Source organism: Apostichopus japonicus, chromosome 4 (genome assembly GCF_037975245.1).
Source record: "Apostichopus japonicus isolate 1M-3 chromosome 4, ASM3797524v1, whole genome shotgun sequence".
NCBI classification, from domain to species: domain Eukaryota; kingdom Metazoa; phylum Echinodermata; class Holothuroidea; order Aspidochirotida; family Stichopodidae; genus Apostichopus; species Apostichopus japonicus.
The window spans coordinates 5,873,514-5,896,921 of NC_092564.1; the positions used below are offsets into that span (position 1 = coordinate 5,873,514).

Genomic DNA, 23,408 nt, shown 5'->3' on the forward strand with positions numbered 1-23,408 from the left:
AATTGTTTGATGATTGAACTCATACTTGGTATGTGAAACCACCTTTTGTGAGTAAAAAAAAATTATTGAACAGAGACAGAAACATTAAGAAACAAGAAATATGTTTAGATTGTGCAGTCTCTATTTGACTGAAAACAAACATCAACAACTTTGCGAAGCTTCAAGCCAGACTTTTACAGAAAACATCTATTGCACAAGTTCAGACCTATGGCAGTATTTAAATTGCTAACAATGTTTAACATTTTTGATGTGAAAGCAGTTTAACGTCTTGCTAGATCATCCTAACCACCATTTTTTTATTTTCTTGATAACATAACAAAAATGGTAATGGAGAAAGAACCAAAATGTTTGCAACCATGGCCAAGATCAACTATATTGTATATTCAAAGTTCCTTGTCAAGCCCAGTAAACAAATGTTCAAAACACCTTTCAGAGAAACATGAAAACCAACAACATTGGCTAATAGACAAACCTGCAGATAACCGTTTAAATCAATGGAAGTAAAAGAAAGAGTTTTCTGTGCAACATGAATTTTTGCTAGTTTTAATATTAAAACCAGCAAGACTAGTAGTTAAGCACAGAGCTTAAATAAGAGCACCAAAAGAGTACATCCATTTACATGATATGACTATTCAAATATGCACATAAAACAAATGCAAGTGGACATGTATTGATAAGCAAGCATACTCATTAAAATAAATAAATGCACACCATTTACAAAAAGAGAAAAGAAGAGAAAAACTGAATTCCTCCTCATAATTTTACTCTGTACCCTGCAAACATTTTTAAGGCTGCATAAATAAACTTTTAGAGTCACAACCTGAGAATTAATCATGGACTAACCAGGTGGTTTTGAAAAATCCTAAATTATGAGACTTCATCGCAGCTACCGTTACTTAGCCAGAAAGTGACCATCTAAAATCACATAATCTACAGGACTTCCAACCATAACAAATCCCACATCTCCAACCTCTCTCCCTGCGGACATATTAAAGTCCTTAGATATACATGTCAACAAATTGTTGCACTCATAACATTAAAAACTAGACGATAATTCTATGATTCCATTTTCACTTGAATAATGTTGCCCTGACAATTTTCCACTGTAGTGTTATTCACATTGTGGGAGGAACACTAGAAATGCATGATATAGATTGGTATCTCCAAGGATCAGACTACTTTCATGGCAGGGGGGGGGGGGAGTTATAGGGGAGTTTGTGGTTATGCCTTTCGGCATCACTGCAGTTCATGATTGGAGATGCTTCAAGAATAATATCTAATTTACTAGTTCACAAACCAGACAACTTACTCCTAGGTCCAACAACAGCTAAGTCTCCTACCAGTACACCCACACAGCCCTCCCCCCACTTCCATTCCTGCAATAAAGCCACAGTTTGAGGATCTGGTTTCAAACTTCCGACAGCGATCAAATAGAGACCAGAATCAGCCCACTAGGTCATTCTGGTTAATCAAATGTAAAATCAAGGTTCACGGTGGGCAGATGTAATGAATTGTTAGAAATGATTAATATTAAAACACTGCACTCTAAATGAGAGAAAGAAACTAGTAATTGCAAAAACTGAAGAAAAAAATTGATACATAATATACAAGCAGGTCCAAATCCCTGAAAGTGACATCTGTATATCAACTAATTATGAGGTAATCAATTTCCTTGAGTCAAGTTTTAGCATAAATCAAATTCTTCAATTTATTGAGATGGGAGTACTGAAAATTGTCCAATATCGTAATGCATGTAATAAGAACTAAAGTTTGACATTATCTTCAAACTAAAGTAGACATATCCCCAGACCCCTTTTGTTAATTTATGCAGGAGCTAGCGGTGAACAAAACATTTCAGAAAACTTTGTTACCTATGTAAGATGACGAAGTTATGACATGTGGCTGCCGATTTGGACACTGTCTGATGACATAGTGCCACTACAATCTTTTCTGTTTTTTGTTTTACTATCAACATGGATGCTGCTACACAAATGTCATACTTTGTTATCCTTTTTTAGCACTGATAAATAGGTAACAAAATGAAAAAGACACAAAAATAATCAGGAAATATATAAAAAAAGAAAGCAAGCACTCTTGGCTCTGTGACTATGTCCCTATTAAACTTGGTCAAGCCCTTTTTCGAGAAAAGGCCATATTGTGAAATCTCAGATAATTTCTACCGATAGAAAAGAAATTTTTGTAAGTCTGGCAAAGTTGTTCACCATTGGCATATATCTCTTATGTAAGTTTGATACTGATGATAATTTTGTGGGATTATGCCTCTCCTTGATGTATCATAGTATTACTGTCTGCCGTATCTCCTTCTGATATCAGATCACTGTTGGAGCTTTCTTACAGATATCTGTAACGTGTCAGGCCACTTACTTTTACACATTCTATTACACAGGCTCTCTAGTGGATAAGCAGTTTGCTAACAGTTTTATTTTATTTTGATATCTGTAACTTATAAGAAAAGAAAGAACGATCAACAGACTACGTAAGACAGGAGATCATCACCACTCTGATCAACAAATATTATGAACAGAAAACATTCATTTTTCTCCATTAAAAGTTTTTTCTTTCCACTCAAAGATTTGAGAACGAGAATAGCTGTTATCATTGCATTAACATGATTTACTACCTGTACATCTCAAAAGATGAACAATTGAAGCTTAGCCTTACATTTCCACCAGAAGCAGATGAAACTTGGCTAAGCATAACTTGCGTAGACAGGCTAAGCATTGGGGTTTTATTTTTCCCCAACGAATGGCAAGGATAACTACTTGCTAACTTCACAACAGTAGGCAAAAAAAGAACGTCTCAACATAGCACCATTTACTTTACCCATAAATAAGTAGATCCAATAGGAAGTACTGACTTGTTTGAACTGCTCACATCCAAGGTTTTAAGAGAGGAGCTGGGTGGGAGAGAGGTGGAGGTATATACCCACATCTTTGATAAATATCACAATAATTATTCTCCCAGTATGGGATTAAATCAACTTCAAATCATGTTTTCTCATGTATACTCGATGTGTTTTAACCAATGCCCCCTCCCCCCCTGTCAAAAAATATTTTCACGTTTTATGGCAAGATTGTTCCAACATAATTCCCACCACCACCAGTGCACAACAGGGAATATGAAAACTTCAATATGAATATTTTACCACACCTAACAAGAATAAAGTTTATCAAAAGTATGAGCTGAAGGCATAGTAATATATTGAAAACCCCTGCCCACCCAAACCTGTTCAAATAAGAATGGCCCTTACAATTGAAAACCAAATTGGCCATCCCTGCCTTAATTCCACCCCATGGTAATCTTTTGTTGATTTCTACAGCCAACTTGAGTAAGGTATTGGTGGAAGAATGATAAAGAATAATCGATTTTGTACTGATACATTGTGCAAAAAGCTCATTCCATTTGAAAGAGCATCTGTAATGTACCAAAATCAAATCCCAGATTGGAGTTGCAGGACATTTCATAAATACAGATCTATAAATCAAAACAAACATAATCTCTGGTGTGCGGTCTAGCAAAAAAATTCACCCTGTTTCAAATCCACAATAAGGACAAGTCATTCCAGGCATTGTGTCAAAAGTAGGATGCTGATAGGGTTGCAGCCAGACTGCTAGGATTTAATCCTTTGTGCTCTGCAGTTCCACACAGGAGGCACTTCTGGTCTGCAGAGATAATCCCCATTGTTTTAATATTGATCCAGCCTTACTGCAGGGGATTTTGATCCCGTAACAAATCGCATCAACTTCCACCCAGTTTAACTTAACAAAAACAATTTACAACTTTTACGAAAAATACACTTCTTCTTTTAGCAAAGAGATTATTTCCATGATGAAAATCAGAACAAAAGAGGGAATACTGTTGCAATTGTTGACGTGTAAAGAATGTAACATGAACCACAATGATCTATCACAGATTATAACAAATCATCAACTCTTTCTGTCTTTAAGTTGGGATAGATATATCACAAGTAACTTGACAAAGGGTTAAGTGATAAAATCCGTCCATGAAGAAGGTCTTAGCGAGTCCATCACATGTAAGTTAGCAAGAGATAATCACATTAGGATTAGCTGCAGTAATCCATCACATAGGGATTTCACCTAAGCTAATCCATCACATAGTATGAAGCGATAAACCAATACATATAATTAATAGGGATTATTACAAAGAGATTAGTAAAGATAAATCAATGCAAAATAAAGGGAGTACCTAATCACAATTTATTTCCATAGGCCTTTCCAAAAAGCGATCCATCATGTACAAATTACCTCAGACAATCTATTTGCATAAATTACCATATATAATCCTATGCAAATGAAATAAATAAGATAATTTTGTGGATAGGGCATCCCTAACAACGACCATTCTTCTCGGAATTACCAATATAATCCATTACAATGGATCTGGGAGAAATATTGGCTGGAACAACGAACAATAGAGAACCCTAATATTATCTAGATCAAACAATGTGTAGGGATGGTCAGAAGGGTACTAAAGCTTAAAGTTTTATGGGTCTGCCTACATGCCTCATTAGTGCAAACTGGTGTGTAGTTTTTCTTTCTTCACAAGTCGGACTGAAATCTTTTGCAGATCAGATTTGGCCCACAGGCTTCATTTTTAGAACCCATGAACTAATGTCATCAATTATACACCCATTAACCCAAGATAATCCACTGCATAGAGATCATAATCGATAATTAATAATCCAAGTCTAGTAGTAAAATGACACAAGAGATCATACCAACATTTCTTTTGAGTTTTCTGAGAATGTCATATGTGAACGAGTCACTCTCTTCGTTATGACATGCAAAACAGCGGTAGTAGTACAGATGCTCTGAGAACCATTATTGCAAATTTTAATATTTTACAGACCTCACCAAAGTCAACCTCTTTATGCAATAACTATATACAAACAAATGTTTCATTTGATTAAAGAGAAGAACAAGAAGAATGAAGAATAGTAATAAGAGGAGAATAGTATCTTTTAGAGCCTTCATCGTTCCTCTACAGAAGCCTTGTAATCTGCTCACATCACAGTTTCGTGGTAAGGCAAGCTTTATTCCACATGAGATACTTTATCTGTAGAAAAGGTAAGAAAAATAGAGAAGTTGGACAAAAAGAATAACTGGATAAAAAAAAGCTTATCTACATATTGTGTATGTTGGCAATATTATAATTTTCACTCTACAAACATAAACTAAACAAATACAAATCAGGCTATGCTAACATACAACTGTTACGACAATCTCAAAGCTAAACATTTTTATGAAAATTTTTTTTTTTTCAAGTGTACTCAAAATCTGTCTGTTACAATGATATATTTGTTCACATGTATATCATAATTTCAGTAATGGTGGGTAACATTACCATGGAAACACAACAAGCTGTTGAAGCTTTCTTAACCTGTTTCAAAGTCAAACTGAGTGTGATACTTAATCCCACTTACTCGAAGTGAACATGTTTTTCTTTGGATCTCGCGTCTGGGGTGTCGACGCCGAACACAGCCTCCTTCCCGGATACGAGGGCAGTGATAATGTTGAAGATGACTAACAAGAGACAGAGCACCATCGGTCCAATCAAGGCTCCCTCGATGCCATAGTAACACATACCCCCAGCGATCGAGAGGGCGGTAATGTATGGATGGCCACCACTAAAGTAAACAATAACCAGAAATACAGTTGGCTTTGAGATTCCTTGCAACAATATTTTGATCAAAATTCCACATATCTGACTAAATGTAAAGCATGTAAGTTAAATTTGTCAAAGTATTAAGTGAGAACCAGAAAAGATCAGGGATGTCCATATCTTTTACCAACTTTGACTTTGCAAATCAGCTCTGCTACCAACCATCCCTTTAATAATTGTTATTAATGACTGAGAGATAATGTTCACCAATCATGGCATGGTAGAACTCACAGATTAATTGTAGCTTTAATTTTGGAGTTTACATGTTTACAAGGATTACATACATGGAAACATATTGACCACCTCAAGTGACCTTTGACCGCTACCAATTTCGTTAGGGTTCTTGCACTCACCAAGCTGGATCTACATACTATGTATGAAGTACAAACCAGATGCACTGTTTGAGTAATCTTTTTACAAAGTTTTCAACCTTTGACCTCTGTTGACCCCAAATAACATTTAAACTTCAAAGAAATGAATAGGCTTCTTGTACTCTATGAGACGGAACCACATAACATGTGATTTAAAGCCAACATGAACTTTTTGAGTTTTTATATGGATTTTATATGCAAGTGTCACATACAAGCACACACACGTCATCACCATCGCATACGTTCCTTTCACCTCCGGCAAGGAATCAAAACAGTTTTGTTGTAGTTGTTTAGTTACTTGTTTTGTTTCTTCCTTCTTTAGGTTTTTCTTTCTTTTATTCATGCCTAGCCCCCTCACATTTTTACTACTATTACAATCTGTCAGGAAATTCTGTATTCTTGTTCTTCTGTATGTTAATCTTTCCTCATGGTGATGATCAGTGTCAGAACAAAGTCATCTGTGGTTATAGGTACCATACATCATATACCTATCCCCCACCAACACCACCCCCCCCCACCCTATCCTTGTTAAGTTTTGCAGGCACAACCAGAAAAATAGCAAGTTGGTACATGTTTTCACAGAAGGGTCATACCCTTCAGCACCTTAACTTGTTGGTGACCTTCAAGACCTCCCCCACCCCCCTAGGGACCTCATCTGTCTATTTGGATATTCCAACACTGATGGTGATGATGATATATTCCACCACTTACCAACTGATGAAACTATTTTTCTCACTACACACCATGATCTTTACAAACTAATTTGGACAATTGGATGGAGAAGACATACAAAACTTTTATCCCATTTTCTTTTTCCCTTTGCCTTTTAAACTCCAGAAGGAATAAAACGACTTAGAAAACATTTTACTGGTTTGATTTCTTCTTTAAATTTTAAAACAAATATGATAAAATAAAACGATGTGAGCTCTAATCAAAGACCAAAGTTTGTTAATCCGCAGATAAAATAAAAACCCACCTTTTAATGTCAGCATAAATGGCTGCATCTACTAGAAACATAGGCAAGAGTTGGCACACAAATAGAGCTACTGCCCAGCCTCTATCACCGAGAACCAACAGCTCCACAACACCAGGTATGACTGCCCAGTAGGTCCCTAGAAACGGCACGGCACCAAAAATGGCTGCCAGTGCTGAAAGAGAGAAACGTGACAAAAATTTACCTCGGTGCTTAGAACAATTTTGTGCTAACCAAACAGAAGCAACACTTTTTCATGACATGAAGTAGAAAGATGAATTATGAAATGATATCAGCAACGAATTATTAACAAATTTGTAAATTAATCAATGAAGCTCATGCCATCTGTATTATTTTTAAAACCAACACAATGATGATACTGTTGTTTTTATCAAAATTTTATAGAAATCTGTAACATAATTCTTGAATATTAAAAGTTGGTTTGTTCAAATGCAATTCAAATTTTTGTCTTGTCAGTACGCATAAATTAACAACTAAGGATCGTGAGATCTATCCGATCTCGATTAAGTGAATGAAGAACGGAAATAGTTTAGTGATCGTGGAACCAACCTGCGGGTAGGTAAACCACCTGAAGTCCAAACACTGTATGGGTCAACCAGGTGTAGAGACCATAAAATGAGGACATCTTGATGGAAGCTCCAAATACATCTCTGTCATTAAAATAGAAAAAACAAGTACAATGAAGAAATGGTTCACTTTTTTATGAGAATAAAAACATAAGTATGTGTTGTTCATGACACAGGCAAAACAGCAAATCTGGCTTTCTTAATAACTTAACAATACAGGTTAAACAGCATTACTCCATTTGAGAAAACTAGTTGTGAATACATGACCTTTCACTGACCACAGCGACCAATGGATTAAACATTGAGCTTCACTAAAACCTACAAACTTTCATCTACAGACTTTGATGATATCTTACCCAGGGATGAGCCTGGGGTAAAAAAAAAATCACGGAACTTTGCAAAACTTGCAGCATAGGCTCCAGTTTGCATATGCCACAGTGTGTTAGGATAATACTTTTTGTCCCACTGCAGGTTGGATATCCATAGGTAATGAAAAACATGCGAAGGACTGATCAAATGATACAACGCTGTTGTTAGAAATTCACGGAAATTGAGAGGTATAAATCTTGGAGGAAGAAAAGAAATCACGGATATTCCGCGAATACGCGGAAAAAGCTCATGCCTGCTTACCTGATGGCGTTCTCAAAGGCTTTACCGTACTTGTTCTCGCCCGAACCGCCGTTAGCAGGGATCAAACTAGAAACCCAGCACATGGGGAGATACTGGTCTCTGCTGTAACTCAGCAAGTAGAATAAGGTAGTCATGAACACGATCTACCAAATCAAAATCAAAGACAGAGATAGAAGTCTATTAATCATGCCGTATATGCTTCATGAATATTCATGTTAGGCACACCTTCCATCGGCAGACATGTTAATCTTGTTTCATTTCCTTTCTCCCTTCAACCCGTCCAGGTTCCCAAATAGAAGCTCTTAGCCCTTCTTCTGTACTTATAAATCCAATACTGTCTGCTCATGTTAAAGGCAGAGCCATCAAAATATTCAAATGAAGTACTGTCACAGCATGAAGGAAATTAAACCTTCAGATTCGAAAGAAGTAAATATACCATGGATAGGTTCAAACATTCTGGGATGCAGACGATATCCTAACGATTGTTGACTTACAGAAGTATATAGAAGCATTATTGCTACTAGTATTACCGAAGCAATACTGCCGGGTAATGTTAAAGGCAGAGCACCAAAACTTTTCAAAAACTGTCACCGGATGAAGGAAATTAAACCTTCAAATTTGAAAAGAAGTAAATATACCATGGATAGGTTCAAACCTTCTGGGATGCAGACGATACCCTAACCATTGTCGACTTACTGAAGCAAGGAGAAAGTTCAAGATAGCTGTTCCACCAGAGAGAAGGACAGAGGAAGCAGATCCCAGCAGAGTCGTGATGATGCTAACGTTACTCATGACGATGGACCAGACTGACTCTAGAACCTGAAAGAGACAACAAATTATATCTAATCACATATATATCACATATATTAACTTTGAACATCCATTTTATGTCCTGATTTATTCCACTAGGCTTTTTTTTCGATTCTCTTTCCTTTTACCCTATCAGTTTGCTACTTTTACATGTTCTCACAATGTTGTTCCGTGTAATATTCATATATAAAATGAATAATTTATGTTACAAATCATATTCAAGTTTTTGTTCACATTGATGATAAATGATAGATAAACGGAGGGGAAAATTTTTTTTTAAACATCACTGTTCAGTCGTTATGCGGAACCGGGGTAAAAGCTGAATCACTCTAATGCCTTTTCACCCAACGAGGTATTTTGTAACATAACTTGCAGTTCCAACTAGGGCGGTTCCTCTTTCAATTTTACCGTGAGATGTATCTTACAATTCTGTCCCCTTTCACAAAACATTCATGGTTTTTTTTATTCCAGTTTAAGAAAAAAATATGTGGATATGTGCAAATGTTGTCTGTAAATATTGTTTTCTGTGTTGCTCATTAGTAATCTCTTACCTTAGAGTTACCTTCAATGGAGATCCTGCTAACGCTGCAACACTAAAAACACCCACATTTGTCTTTCTACCCACCATGGATCATATAAAATTAGTTTAATCAACAGAACGATCCCAAACTCAAAACTCACCGATTGAATTGTCTCTAAGTTTTCTTGCAAGACAGCCACAAAGTTGCTGTAGTCGACCGTCCCAAGTTTGGACATGACATCACCCACGCTGACGTCTGGAACTCCCTCTCGTAACGAGATCTTATCGCCCGTCTCCGGCTCTTGCTTGGCCTATGAAATAAAAGGTAGATCCTCCTCGATTATAAACAGGTACAGAAGAAATCATTAATGCAGGTAATTGATCTTTAAGTTAATTCAAAAGTTTGTTTCCCAAACACCAATTGATTGTAGCCATAAAAATGTATTTTTTGCCAGGATCACTACTTAAACTATGGCAAAGGGACTTTAAAACTGTCAACTCCTAATCACTGGTAACTTTTCACACCCACACACACCGAAGTGTGTACATTTCAACCAGTCTCTCATGAGGCCCAGTGTCATACATCTAAGTGTCCACTGTGGCCATCCCATCGGGGTACAACCCTTCACCCTAGTTGGCATCCCATAAGGGTACAGTCCTGCAACCCTAGTTGGCATCCCATCAGGGTACAGCCCTACAACCCTAGTTGGCATCCCATCAGGGTACAGCCCTGCAAAACTAGTTGGCATCCCATCAGGGTACAGCCCTACAACCCTAGTTGGCAACCCATCAGGGTACAGTCCTGCAACCCTAGTTGGCATCCCATCAGGGTACAGCCCTGCAACCCTAGTTGGCATCCCATCAGGGTACAGCCCTACAACCCTAGTTGGCATCCCATCAGGGTACAGCCCTACAACCCTATTTGGTACCGATCAGGGTACAGCCCTACAACCCTGGTTGGCATCCCATCAGCGTACAGCCCTACAACTCTAGTTGGCATCCCATCAGAGTACAGCCCTGCACCCTAGTTTGCATCCCATAAGGGTACAGCCTGCAACCCTAGTTGGCATCCCATCAGGGTACAACCCTACAACCCTAGTTGGCATCTGATCAGTGTACAGCCAAAGTCTGGTCCATTTTTTTACAAGGTATCTCACAGGTTCCCATTTATACAAATTGGTTAAGAGAGGCAATTGAGATTAAGTGTCTGACCAACGGATACAACTTAATGATTCGGCCAAGACCCAAACCTGCAATCCCTATAATCGCAAGTCCATTGCCTTACATACTTGACAACAACGTTCTCTGTTGTGTGTTTCTGTGTTTGTGTGTGAGTGTGAAACATTACCTTCTACAAGACAACCAGCTGTTTTTACTCATTCCTCTATCCCTGTTTCTCATGAAAGTAAAGCATTGAGGTCATTGCGCATTACCATCCTATCCAGTACAACCATAAAACAAACATATCTCCTCTATCGTAAAGCTAACTGTCTCAACATTCTCAGTGACATGAAGAAGATGTTTGAATACTTGACTACCTTGGCGACAAACTGTAAGTAGAGTTGATCCAGCATCTGGAGTACTTGTTCCTCCACTTCTTCCTTCTCCTCGTCTGTTCCTCCTATCATGGTGTGGATCTGACCCTTTATCCAGTCTCTACCGTACATGAATGCATCTTCTAGCACATCGTCCATCGTCTCTTTAAGCTGGTCTGTAGCTGGGAGCCATCTGACAGAAACACAGGGATAACACAATCATTATTATTACTATTTACCAGATTTATATAGCACTCTTTTCATGCTTAAGCATATTCAAGAGTGCTTTACAATGACAACAAAATGACAAAACCCTTAAAATATGAATATGAAGAATAAAATGGTCGCAGATTAAATATTAATACAAATATATATATATATATATATATATAAATGTACTAAGGAATAATTTTAAAAACCATATATCATTTATCATAATCATTTATCCAGACATGCAAATGATGTCCCCTTTTGGAAAGGTGACAGTAGGTGGTGGGGGAGGTGGTGGGGGGGATGGGATGTTGTAAACACAATCATGCAAGTTTATATTGGAAGAATTGTAATGCAATAGATTATTTTATTCATCCAACATATTTCCCTCACCTCCCCTCCACCTGACCCATATCATTCCACACAGAAATCTCTGGTTATGCCAAGGTTCTTGGAGTCCTTTATTAGCTAACTCATTCTTCAGTGCTTCAATTTTGCAGATCAATTTAAAGACTTGCGGTGTTTCTTCAGCATGACATACTGAAAGCACTAATGGACCTTTGTACAACAGCTGCAAAATAACTCTTCAATCCTGTAGGCAAATTTGGCCCTCTTGTGTGTCACTTTGCTATTTGACATATAAAGTAGTCGATGACAGATGGCACACCCACAATCTTGTAAAGTTTTAATGTATTATTTGCACTGCATATTTATTATAAATTCTTACTAACAAATTCCTGTACCAACCATTTTCCTGTACCAACCACCCCCCACCCCAACAAACACGTACCCTCCCTATAGAAACCAGTTGATACTTCACTGTTATTTCTAGGTTAATTTTACAACTTACTCCTGCATCTCGGGATTATTTACGATGGTTTCGTTGATGAGGTTAGTGGTGAGATCAACCATATGTAACGATTCTTGCTGAATCTGGAAAATTGTAAAAAAAAAAAACACACACAATGTCAAGTCATCAGTCATAGATTCTGCAATATTCATGTTAGAACATCAAGGCTTATGATCACAATTAAAAGCAGTTTTTGGTACTTGCTTGGCAAACATATCAAAACTATCTATCATTACTCAAACTAACATTGAAAATTGTTAGACAATTTTGGGTGCAGTAGTTTACTTGTGTGACTCCTTGCCCTTTTGACCTTTTACAATTGTCCTAGGCTGTATCGGTAGTGAGATGTTCAATCTAACCTAACATTGTGATAAAAAAAATGAGTTTATTTTCAATGTTTTTTTTTTGGTATTTACCTGTATCACAAGGAAGATGCCTCCAACTACGACTCCGATGAACATAGACAAGATAATAACAATGCTGGTAACTGTATCTACTGATGCCTTCAGAGCGCCAATGATCTGTAAGAGTCATGAATATGCATATATAATTAAAACAGCTGGTTCTGACTGGAAGATAACATCACCCACCCGTAAATACTCTTTGAATACATAAAACATTTTGGAGTGTCTTTCAGTTATGTCAAAGCATCTGCTCAATACCTGCAAAAAGTCTGTTGTCTATTCAAAACAAATATTCACATTTTAGTCTTAAGCCTATCACACTTTTACAGTAGATGTATCTAGACCTAGTCTGTTTTGCATTGATGTATCGAGACACAAAATGTGATTATTGTCATGGACTGGTAATACTGATTACCACTGGTAATTAAGAAACAACAACATAGCAACGAAAATAACATATATTAATCTATGAATGATCAATGATGGAATATCGCAACTAACCATTTTATCACCCTCCAAGAAAAATGAGACAGCCTTGCGGACTTCCCCGGGCAAAAGAGCCGACTCTCTTCCTGCGAGCCTATCTTTGAATCTGTCCCAGTGAAACTCTGCCTGAAGAATAAAAGGGCAAACATCGAATGAAGACCTGACATACATAATTCACTTGAAGATGAAATATCCAGAAAATGTGATTTATTTGTATTTTCCATGAACAATTACTTTAAAACACAAATTGGATTAATGTCTGGAACGTATACTTCAAACTGTAAGATAGATTGCATGCAGCATTTCAAGAAAGCTTCTAATGAATACAAACCATCACAAAATCCCTCCCCCAAAATGAACAAGTCTTTACTCAGATTGCATGAGGTGACTCATTATGACTTTGCAGATTTTGTTATCATCTTTGTTACTTGGTTGTTAAATTTAAGTTCAGTTAGTATATATATAAGCTACTTAGGCTTATTTAGTGATTTTAAAGGTTCTAACAGAATCTGGTAAAAGATCGGAAGATTATTCTAAATGAGCATTTCTTAGGGATGGGAACTTCGATGGTACACTTGTATTTCTGAACCATAATGGTGTATATTTCTAATACGCTTTGGTGCCAAAAACGAAAGATTAATTTCACATAGGCAAACGGAGCAACAAAAACAAAAGAACCTGAAGGGCTGATTCCATCCTACATTTTCGTAAGCATTCTCACCTTATCAACCAGTCCGAGTTGGATGGCAAATTTCTTTCCCAGGTAAAATACCACTGGAATCGGGAGCAACTTGAGAATGAGGCCCAACTGAAGATAAAGCCTGACCAGAATACAGGCCCCCAATAGGCCGTAGAGGTACTGGGAGCTCACGGTCGGTTTCTTCTTCTTCTTGCCTTTGTCCAAACTGCTTTTCCTGACCTTCAAAACCGGAGGACCCGGTGGGACGGGTGGGACTTCAGGAGATATTTTCAGGGACTGAGGTCTGTCCGCATCCGGTTCATCCCCACTACTTGATGGTGGCTGGAAATAAATAATAATTGATCGTTGAAAAGAAAAACAAGGTAAGATATGGCAGCTTTGCATATATGCTATAGTGCAATAAGGCATACATTCAGATAAACATAAATACATCCTCTAAATTTGATCAACCCTACGGAAGATGCTGGTATCCAAACTTTAACAACCCAGAATACAAACAAAGTATGAAATTATCACCCATTTTTGTCACGACCACATTTATCGACTAATAAGGAACCTAGATGATAAGTATTGATAGACTAAGTATTAACAAATTTTTATTCTGTTAGCATTCCATGTCCACAGAACATTGATTACTCCTGTCAACTGATACATGCCTTTTGTGTTCAAATTGATTCATAAAACCAAAAACGCTCCGCTTAGATGGACAGCTCTCTACAAGTACACATAAGTAAAGCAGTCTTTGCCTACTTTGTATGCCAGACCTTGGGAATAATTTACTACGTGCAGTATTTTTTTTGTATTTTTGCTTTGTACCTCCTATAAACATAGTGCCATAATGAACCACCTGGAACTGTGGTTAAAGTAACAAACTGGTATTGGCTTATGTAAAGTACCACCTAGAACTGGGAGTGAAGTTATGAACCCATATTGGGTTAAAACAAATACCAGCTAGAACCACAATGTTACACCTAGAACTGGAGTTGTGGTTAACATCTGTTAGTAGTCATTACAACGTATGATAATGATCCACCTGGTTTGGACATGAAGAAATACTAGAAGGGGAATATTAGTACGTCAATTTAGGAATTAAGAAAAGTAACCGCTGGCCTCTCTTTATACTTACCAGGTCTTTACTTTCCTTGTCTGCATCAGTTGGTGCATCCGACAACTCACCTATAGATAAGTCCAAATAAATAACAGAAATCAATCTAGGTAGCCCCATTGTCTTTCATCATTATGTCCCTTGCAATGCACTACTCACCCGCCCTCACTCCAGTCCTCCATCGACCAATCCCAAATCTCTTTGATTTTCATTTCTAACACAAACTCAAAACAACTTACTCACTTCAACACCACTAAAAATCAGCTTAGCTGATTACGTCTGGATTCTTTGAAATTTTTATTCCCCACGTAAATGCTCAGCCCTTCCAAATAACTGATTTTATTCATATCGCTAAGACTAACAATTATCTCACCACAGACCGACAATGAGCCAAACTTCAAGCTTGAACTTTGTAGAGATGGACATATGCTCATCCAGTTTACCAAAGAACCAAACTTGTGTCAAAGCATTTTAATGCTTCATTTTTGTAATTAACATTTGAAATATAATCTTTAAAAATTTAAACATGTATTCAATACCAACTTTAATCTGTTTCATTTCTGCATGTATATAGTGTATGCAAAACCTGTAGCAATGATTTAACTCAATAATGAACATAATTGACAGATATGCTGAACACTAAAAGTGATAGCAGTTTGGTTGACACTTGTAACTGTCAGTAAAAATTGTCAAGGTAAATCCTTGAAACACTAAATGTAAAATTAACATCAAAGTTGATAAACAGAGACAGTTTTTATCTGACTTCCGAATGAATTATCTTACCTTCTTTTTTGTCTTCAGTATCTGGCGGACTGTGTACGGTGTAACCGATGACCGTCAAACCTGCAACCATTAAGACCAGAGGTATCTGGAAAGGTCCGGCATACGACGCAATATGAATCACCAGAATGAACCACATTGGTATTGAAATGATTCTGAAGATGGACTTGTTGTCTGGCTTCCATAAGATAAAGACTGCCGCGACATAAGCGATAAATATCGTCCAGGTCTAATGGTGACGGAAAAACACAAAGAAAAGAAAACAGGAGAGCTATGAAACCTTTTTATTCATTGTCTTAATATCTACAAGATATATGCTTGTGGACATTGATAAGGATGGTACATCTGAACTGTCTTTTTTGTCCAAATGTTTCCTAGATTGAGGATAAGAATGCCTTTCGATTGAGTGTGATAGTGCTACCGAAGAGAGACACAGAAATGCATTTGTATCGACCTTCCATGGACATGTGTTTTGCTCACTTGAGTTGAAAAAACCAACAATGCCAACAACCAGTGACATTAACAGTTAGTATCAATGAACGAAAAGCTATGTGAAATCAATCTGAGTCACTGGGACATTATACTATATATGTCAAGGCAAAACATGTCCTCAAAATGACAGACTAACAGAGAAAGGAAACCACTTGTTGAAAACACTCGATTTTATGCTGGTCATAGAAACTACTACAGACCCAGAGATAGTACTTGATCTCTGAGCAATGTACAAAGAAAATATCGAATTGAAGATATAGGCAAAGGAACTTTATATAGTCATCACTAGCATTGTGATTAGCATTATATGCTCTGAAGAAGATCCTGGAAGGATTGAAAGATCTGATCCTCTGACCATCATTCATTTACAGGTCTAACAAGCTCTTTGCAGAAGATAAGCAGGTTTTTAGTATTTTATATCTCCTTGGCTAAGTTCCATTACTAATCTGTGATAAAGCCTGCAGGTATCATGGATATATATACAGTATGATGGAGGTAAGAGGATGCCAGGGAAAATGACTGGGGAAGGTAGGAGCAAAAAAGTTAGGTTTCGAAAGGGGGGGAGGGGGGGGGGGTAACAAGTGGCTTAGTTGTTCCCTTCAAGATTGGATGTTGAGTGTGTGTCTGATGGTGCAAAAAGAATTGGCTTACAAGATGTGGACTTTGAACAGATGCTGTTCCTAGAGGATTGAGAACATTTGAATGCACCATGCTGAACAAAGGTGGGGTTACCAGTTGATGGTGGACAAGCAATTGAAGACCAAACAACAACACTTATTCTGGCATTATGCTTACAGTGCTACTGAGTTTCGTCTTATTAGATCAACTATTAACTACCTCATACTTACCCACAGGGAACCAAACATGTTCAATGTACTGTATAGAGTTATGCCACCCCATTTGATTCCTGGAAATAGGTAATACAGCAGCCAAAATCCAAAGTAGGCTAGGACAAGGCCCAGAGCGATGCGGAGGAAGATCCGCCAGTAGCTTGTAACCAAACTACCAAGTTTCTCAGAGAAGAAGTTCAACAGTGACAGAGGCATGGTCACAGCTCCTACTGCCAGAGGTGTCGCTGATGGGAAACAAATAAAAACAACATGTTGTGTTACATAAAATCAACTGCTCTTATTGAATGCAACTCATATTGGTATGTTTCAGTAAACTTACTTTTAAGTGAAATAGTTGGTATAAACCTCAATTTGCTAAACATCATAACACAATCAGCTATCATAACACTATGATCCACATGTACTACACACAGTATGTAGTTAGTACAACTCTTATCATACAGTAAAGCAGAATAGTATTCTATCATTCCATGCAGTGGATCCACTGTGACCACCAGGCATACACCCAAAAATCCCTACCCTTCCTCTTTTCTGGGAAAAGCTGTTAATATTTTTACTTGTCTTTTCATTGTAAATCATTCTGCTTGACATTTTGTAATTGCCTTCTTATGGGATTTTGCCACTTGCAGACCTGTCAACTCTCCCGGTTTTACCGGGAGACTCCCGGTTTTTACCCGAATCTCCCGGCTTCATATTCTATTCTCCCGGTATTTTAATGTTTCATCACTTGCGAAATTTCTGAAAATAGCCAACAGTTAGTCCTGTGCCTATCGCATAATAAGTGTAATCTAAAAATAGATCGATTGTTTACAAACAGGTTACGACTGACACAGTGCTGTTCGGGACTCTCAACCAATAGCAGGCTGCTTTGTCAGTTCTCAGACTTCGCCCAATGTCGTTATTGTACGTTGGCCTTGGTCGAGTCCTGAATACAGTACAGTAGTACGGCGTGCACTGTGCATATGCCATGGTGCACAAGTTTAATAAACACAAGTTGTCAGTTGTTTGTATATATACGGCGTACTGAATGTGTGCAGTTCGCATCTAGGCTACTTGTATACGACAAAAAACAGTTAAGTTCTATGCCGGCACACACTTTACCTGCGTCCTATTCGATGCTAGGTGAATATCACGTCTTAAACTATGATTTAAGAAACGGCTGTTTCAAACATCTCACTAATTCTTTCGGCGACTTTAATCCCTATTCATTGAGCACAATAGCATAACCTGCGTATAAGCTTGTACAGGGATTATACAAGGTGTCTACGCGGCAATTTGTTTGTCAACCATTTTATACGCGATTGTACTTGTTTATACGTCTTTATACGATCCTGTGCGCATACACATGTCCAGTTATACATGAGCGGTACTGTAGACTATTTATTTAGGAGTATTTATATAATTTCAGTTGAAAATTACCAACCTCCCTATTTTCCCCTTATTCTCCCGGTTTTTTGGCCCTGAAAAATGTTATTCTCCCTATTTTGGGGTCAAACAGGTTGACAGGTCTGCACTTGGCAGTGTCTGGTCTGTACTGTGTTATCTGTGTACATGCTTTGGGTTTGTTAGATTGTCTTTTATGTTGTAGTGTTTTTATGTTTATTGTTCTATTTTGTCTTACCGCTTTGTTTTATCTGCAAGAATGTATTTTCCCTTGTTGGATACAATCAAATTTGGTTTATATTTATTTTATTAATATTAATTCATCATGTTAAAATCATGAATACCAATCTAGCATCATTTGTTAAATTGTTTAGTTTGAGGCAACATGTACTAAAATTAAAAACCTCCCAAAATGTCATGTACAACCATGCATAAGAAAGGAAGGCAATAAAGAGGGTAGGTCTGCACTGCTAATTGTTTATCTCTAGAACATTATTGCACAAAATAGATGCATTTTCACACATTGAGCTAGGCCTGGCCTAGCATTACAAACTTGCCCTAAGCATTAGAGCCTGTATATACAGAACACTTGACTTGGTATGCAGAGGCCTATGTTAATGTGTGTACACACTAATGAATAATGCCGTTGACATAATGTACATCCTATTATCATGCATCACACTAGCCTAGGTTCACCTAAATGCTCAAATTAAACGCACCATTAATGGCGTACAAACGTCATATGAACTTGAAATTTTGACTCACCTGAATCTTCTAGACCACCAAGCCATCCTTTAATGGTGCTGGACAGTGTATATTTGAAAGGATACAAAACGATACCAATCAGTGTTGCCCATACGAGAGGTCGTAAGAAAATTTCCAAAACATAATACACTGAAACTACCGCAACTAATACCAATCCAAGGAGAACGAACGATAGTGCGTTGTAAAATGCTTGACGAAGTGCTTTTTCGTGATTTTGAGGAACGATGGTTAAGACAGAATCCAGAGGGGAACGGAGTTCAGCTCCTGGAAGGGTCGCCATTGTTGTCTCAACAACAACTGTCGTATAGTACAGCCTATATTAATTTCCAGGTCAAGGCCGGATTTTACAGCTGGTGACCAGAATCAGCTTGTATTTGATAGTGCATGTACATATATATGTACATGATAGGAGAATATGGTCGTGGGTGTAAATCTGCTAGCACTGTTCATATGGCAAATATTTGTTCATGTGAAGATTGCACTATTTCAATTCTATCAATGCAACTTATCGTATCTGACGTAATGTTATCAACGAATAGCCCTTGTACACGTCAAGTTGGTATGAACTTGGAGGTCACATGAGTAAGCAAAGGTATGGTATGGGGGGTTGGTATGGGGGTATGGGCATGGGGGGTTGAGGAAGGGGATACCAACTGTATAGCTACTGCATTTTTATGATTTAAATCTCCTATATCTCGGTTGTTTCTTGTGTGAATTAAGCATCAAAATCAACTGGGGTTGGGGATGGTAATGTATGGTAGGGGATGGTTGGAAAGGTGATAAGTGCGACTGAAATATGACCAACCTTAATAAGCTCTTAAAACAAAGTGAAAGACAAAGGAGCTTCTTGTGTCAATGACACAACACAGAATAATCTGAAGTGCAATAAAAATTGAATAATTTGGTTGGATTAGATTGGTTAATTGAAAGGCAGGGCATTGGCTGATGAGCTGGGAATATATCTCTCAGTCTTAAGAACCAAGCTCAAGATATGGTGTGCTTGACTCACGCCTTCTTTCATAATTATACCGCACCAAAATATGCCGCGCAATTTTAGCACTTTAGCCCCTACATGGGATATTTGCAATCACCCCATGGCCATACATCCTCCTTTCTAAAATCCTGGATCCCTACTCTCCCCCCCCCACCCCACCCCCCTGCATCCAACAAATACCACTGCAAAAACTTCCCCAAAACAATAAAGACACCAAATTATGAAGAGACTCTTTAGTTATGATGATACTGATGTTATAATATATTGTGAACTCTACAGAGCATACTCAAATAAAATATTTCAGTACACCCGTAATATTACAAATTCTGAGCAAACCTGGAAGTTCTATTAAATAGTTTCAGAGCGTTTATAATACAGGAAAAAAAAGAATAAGAGAATGCCATCACTTCATGAGTTTCTTAAAAATGGTTGCATGTTTGTGAGGTAGCTGAAACCCTGCATCCTGAACAGAACATTGAATCCACAAACAATGACAAATTAGTACAGAAAATTCCTTTGTTTCTAACACAATAGAACATATAAAAGAGATAATAATGTGGGTATTGTTTCCTTGTCTGTTTGAATGCCCCTTTTTTTCTTCTTTTAACTCTCTAATGTGAGGCAGGCATATATTATGTCCAATGAAAAATGGCATTACTGGGCAACTCCCCTGTAAACAAGTTTTGAAAGCTTTTTTCTCTCCCAGCTAATATTTCAGTCCATACCTAGTATTGTACTCAAACAATACCACATCTCAAAAGCAATCGCTATAACAAGATATCTCATGACATAAGTAAATATTTGTAAAAAGAAACACTCTTTATACATTTAATATCAGTTTGTCCCGGAGGATTTTATCACCCCAAGTCTTTGGTTATCTCAACACAAAACAAAAACAAAAAAATTTAGAAAGAAAGAAAAATACAGACAAGTTTCTAAAAGTGTCACAAGACGACATGTTTTGAGACATATGACCGATATTACCCACCCATTATTTTATTTAAACCTTAAAATCTATTTTCATCACAGGGGTTTCCAGATACCCCAGCAATGCCATAATCATTTGGTGGTTTTTTTCACCTGAGGGAAAATGAGTAGAAGAAGATGAGGAGGAAGAAGAAAGCAAAAATGTCAATTCAAAGAGAAAAGGATAGTATATAAAAACAAAATGAAACATAAACTGGCAGGAAAAATAGCTGAAAACGCCATGATTTATGGTCACACCATTCACGGTACAGTTCCCAATGTGATCGTGTATTTTTTTTATGCCTGAGGTGGAGACAGTGCCTGACTTTGTATGTACACACTGTCATGATAAACAGAATATTGCAAATCTTCTGAGGTATGGAGAAAACAAAGAGATTTACCTAAAGTGCTTTATGTTGTTTAGAGAAGAAATAAAATGAACAAAACCAAAAACAAATGAAAACATATAAGGGCAAATGTTTGTTGTCTATAACTATCTGCTCTCAGCACAAGATTTTTACTTATTTGAGCTGTGACAGTTCTGTGAGAATATTAGAAATGTTTTTACCAGAAAATGTTTGCCTTTTAGAAAAGCTACCACTGGATAAATATTCAAGGTCAACAGAAAACTAAATTTGAGAGCCTGATATCAGGGCAAGTGGTGGGTGGAAATTGTCCAAAAGGAGTTTTATGAAACCAACTTTGTAATACATGACTCCTTAGAGTTAACTTTACTTTCAAATATAAATGTCACGTCCAGTTTGACCAAACCAAACTCTGGTTGCTTGAACCTTGTAAAAGTGTCCAGTATTTCTAGTTTTAGACTAGTTCTTGACACCCTATCCCTCTGTATAATTATGTTGTGAACGGTCACACATTCTGCCATTCCTAGTCATTTTACAAGGAGTGTGGGTTACAGATGGAATATTTCTGGCAAAATTGTATTATATTGTATTGTTTTGAAATTTTAACTTAAACTCATGATATACACACGTAAAAGATACTGACCGACAGCATCTTGTTGCCAACGGCAACTGAGGCAGTGAAATATCTATAACAAACAATACAGCCATCGGAAACTTTAGAATTAGTCCCTGAACTGTTTAATGTACATTTTTTCAAAATGAAAAACAATAAAGACAGATGAAAAAATTCCTGATTTGCTGAACACTGGCTAATTAAGTTTCTATCATAAACCTCGTCAATGTTTGTGCATGGGATATGTTAATTCAGATAGGTCAACAGACGATACCGCTGAATAGTAACATATTTTGTCTCATTGAGACACACACAAACACACAGGAAAAGATTTCTTCTTTCGTTTCCTTTTTTTACATTACCTGAGAATTTTGTAAACATGTAGAATGCCCGTTTGACATACAGGGATTTTAGAACAACAAACAAATTTTCGTTACTAGCTCCTTTTTTCGTTTTTCTTTTGTAGAAACAAGCAGTTAGTGATGATGACCATTCAATTAACAACTGGGGTAAAGATATAATATTTGACATTACTTATTCCTGATAAAATGCTACTCAACTAGAGTGGATGACACCAAGAATACTAAACAGCTCTGACTATAAAGACATTCCAACAAACAAAACAAAGAAGTCAAGAAATTCACAACAGTTCTCAAGAGGCATGCAGGGTTGTTAAAAAAATCCTTTCACTCTGTACAATTTTGGATCCCTCCTGGGGAATAGGTAAAAGATGGTAACCAATTTCCATCAGTACAAAACTTAAGAGAGCCTTTAGTCTTCTATGCATATGTTCACTTTTTCAATCAACTCTTCCGGTCATCTTTTTCTCCGTTTTTTCATCCTTTCTTGTTTCCTTATAACTTCGTTTATTTTGCCTTTCCCAAGAGTTTACTGATGGGAAATAAAATTTAGGACTTTTAACAATTCAATTTATGTACTTTTTGTGGTTGATTTCTTTTTAATTATTATCATCATTATTTCCTATTTGCAGAGTTCCTAGAAATAGGAATATTCTATTGTACTGAGTGTAAGGGTTTTTTTTTTTTTTTTTTTTTCATGCTTTCTCAGCTCAAAATGAGACAAAGATTGCCAATTCATTAGTTTGATATCCTTACATGTTGTTTCCCTCAATCTCTTAATGTTTCTACATGGGCAGTGAGTCAGGTTAAAAAACAATTTTCTCCGCAAAGCTTACGTACGAAGATCCTCTCTGAAGAGATCCAAAATTCACGACACGTATCCATCACAATTGTTTGCACAAAACCCTGCATGTTTCCATGACGATGATCTACCAATAAGGATTGAATATTAAAGT

General features: G+C 37.2%; 2 protein-coding genes across 2 annotated transcripts in view; one reads left to right on the plus strand and one right to left on the minus strand.

Moving 5' to 3' along the window:
- LOC139966273 (uncharacterized) overlaps positions 1-23,408 on the plus strand; it is a 262,794-nt gene that overhangs the window by 98,164 nt on the left and 141,222 nt on the right. The gene's annotated exons all lie outside the window — the stretch shown is intronic.
- Positions 104-19,499, minus strand: LOC139966267 (transmembrane protein 245-like). The gene is made up of 16 exons (XM_071969118.1): positions 19,156-19,499; positions 17,005-17,231; positions 15,668-15,893; positions 14,906-14,955; positions 13,801-14,100; positions 13,095-13,205; positions 12,606-12,710; positions 12,190-12,272; positions 11,133-11,322; positions 9,756-9,905; positions 8,961-9,083; positions 8,265-8,407; positions 7,618-7,718; positions 7,051-7,222; positions 5,465-5,668; positions 104-5,097 (listed from the first exon to the last, which is right to left on the minus strand). The coding sequence occupies exons 1-16, from the start codon at positions 19,433-19,435 to the stop codon at positions 5,094-5,096; spliced, it is 2,469 nt and encodes an 822-aa protein (XP_071825219.1). The 5' UTR covers positions 19,436-19,499; the 3' UTR covers positions 104-5,093.

What these genes read in the sequence shown, in the direction of transcription:
- LOC139966267 (XM_071969118.1), bottom strand. Translation starts at nt 19,435, where the DNA reads ATGGCGACCCTTCCAGGAGCTGAACTCCGTTCCCCTCTGGATTCTGTC. An exon ending in GCATCTTCCTTGTGATACAG is followed by an intron (nt 12,273 to 12,605) that starts GTAAATACCAAA and finishes ACAATTTTCCAG; the next exon opens with ATTCAGCAAGAATCGTTACA. An exon ending in AATAATCCCGAGATGCAGGA is followed by an intron (nt 11,323 to 12,189) that starts GTAAGTTGTAAA and finishes TGTTTCTGTCAG; the next exon opens with ATGGCTCCCAGCTACAGACC.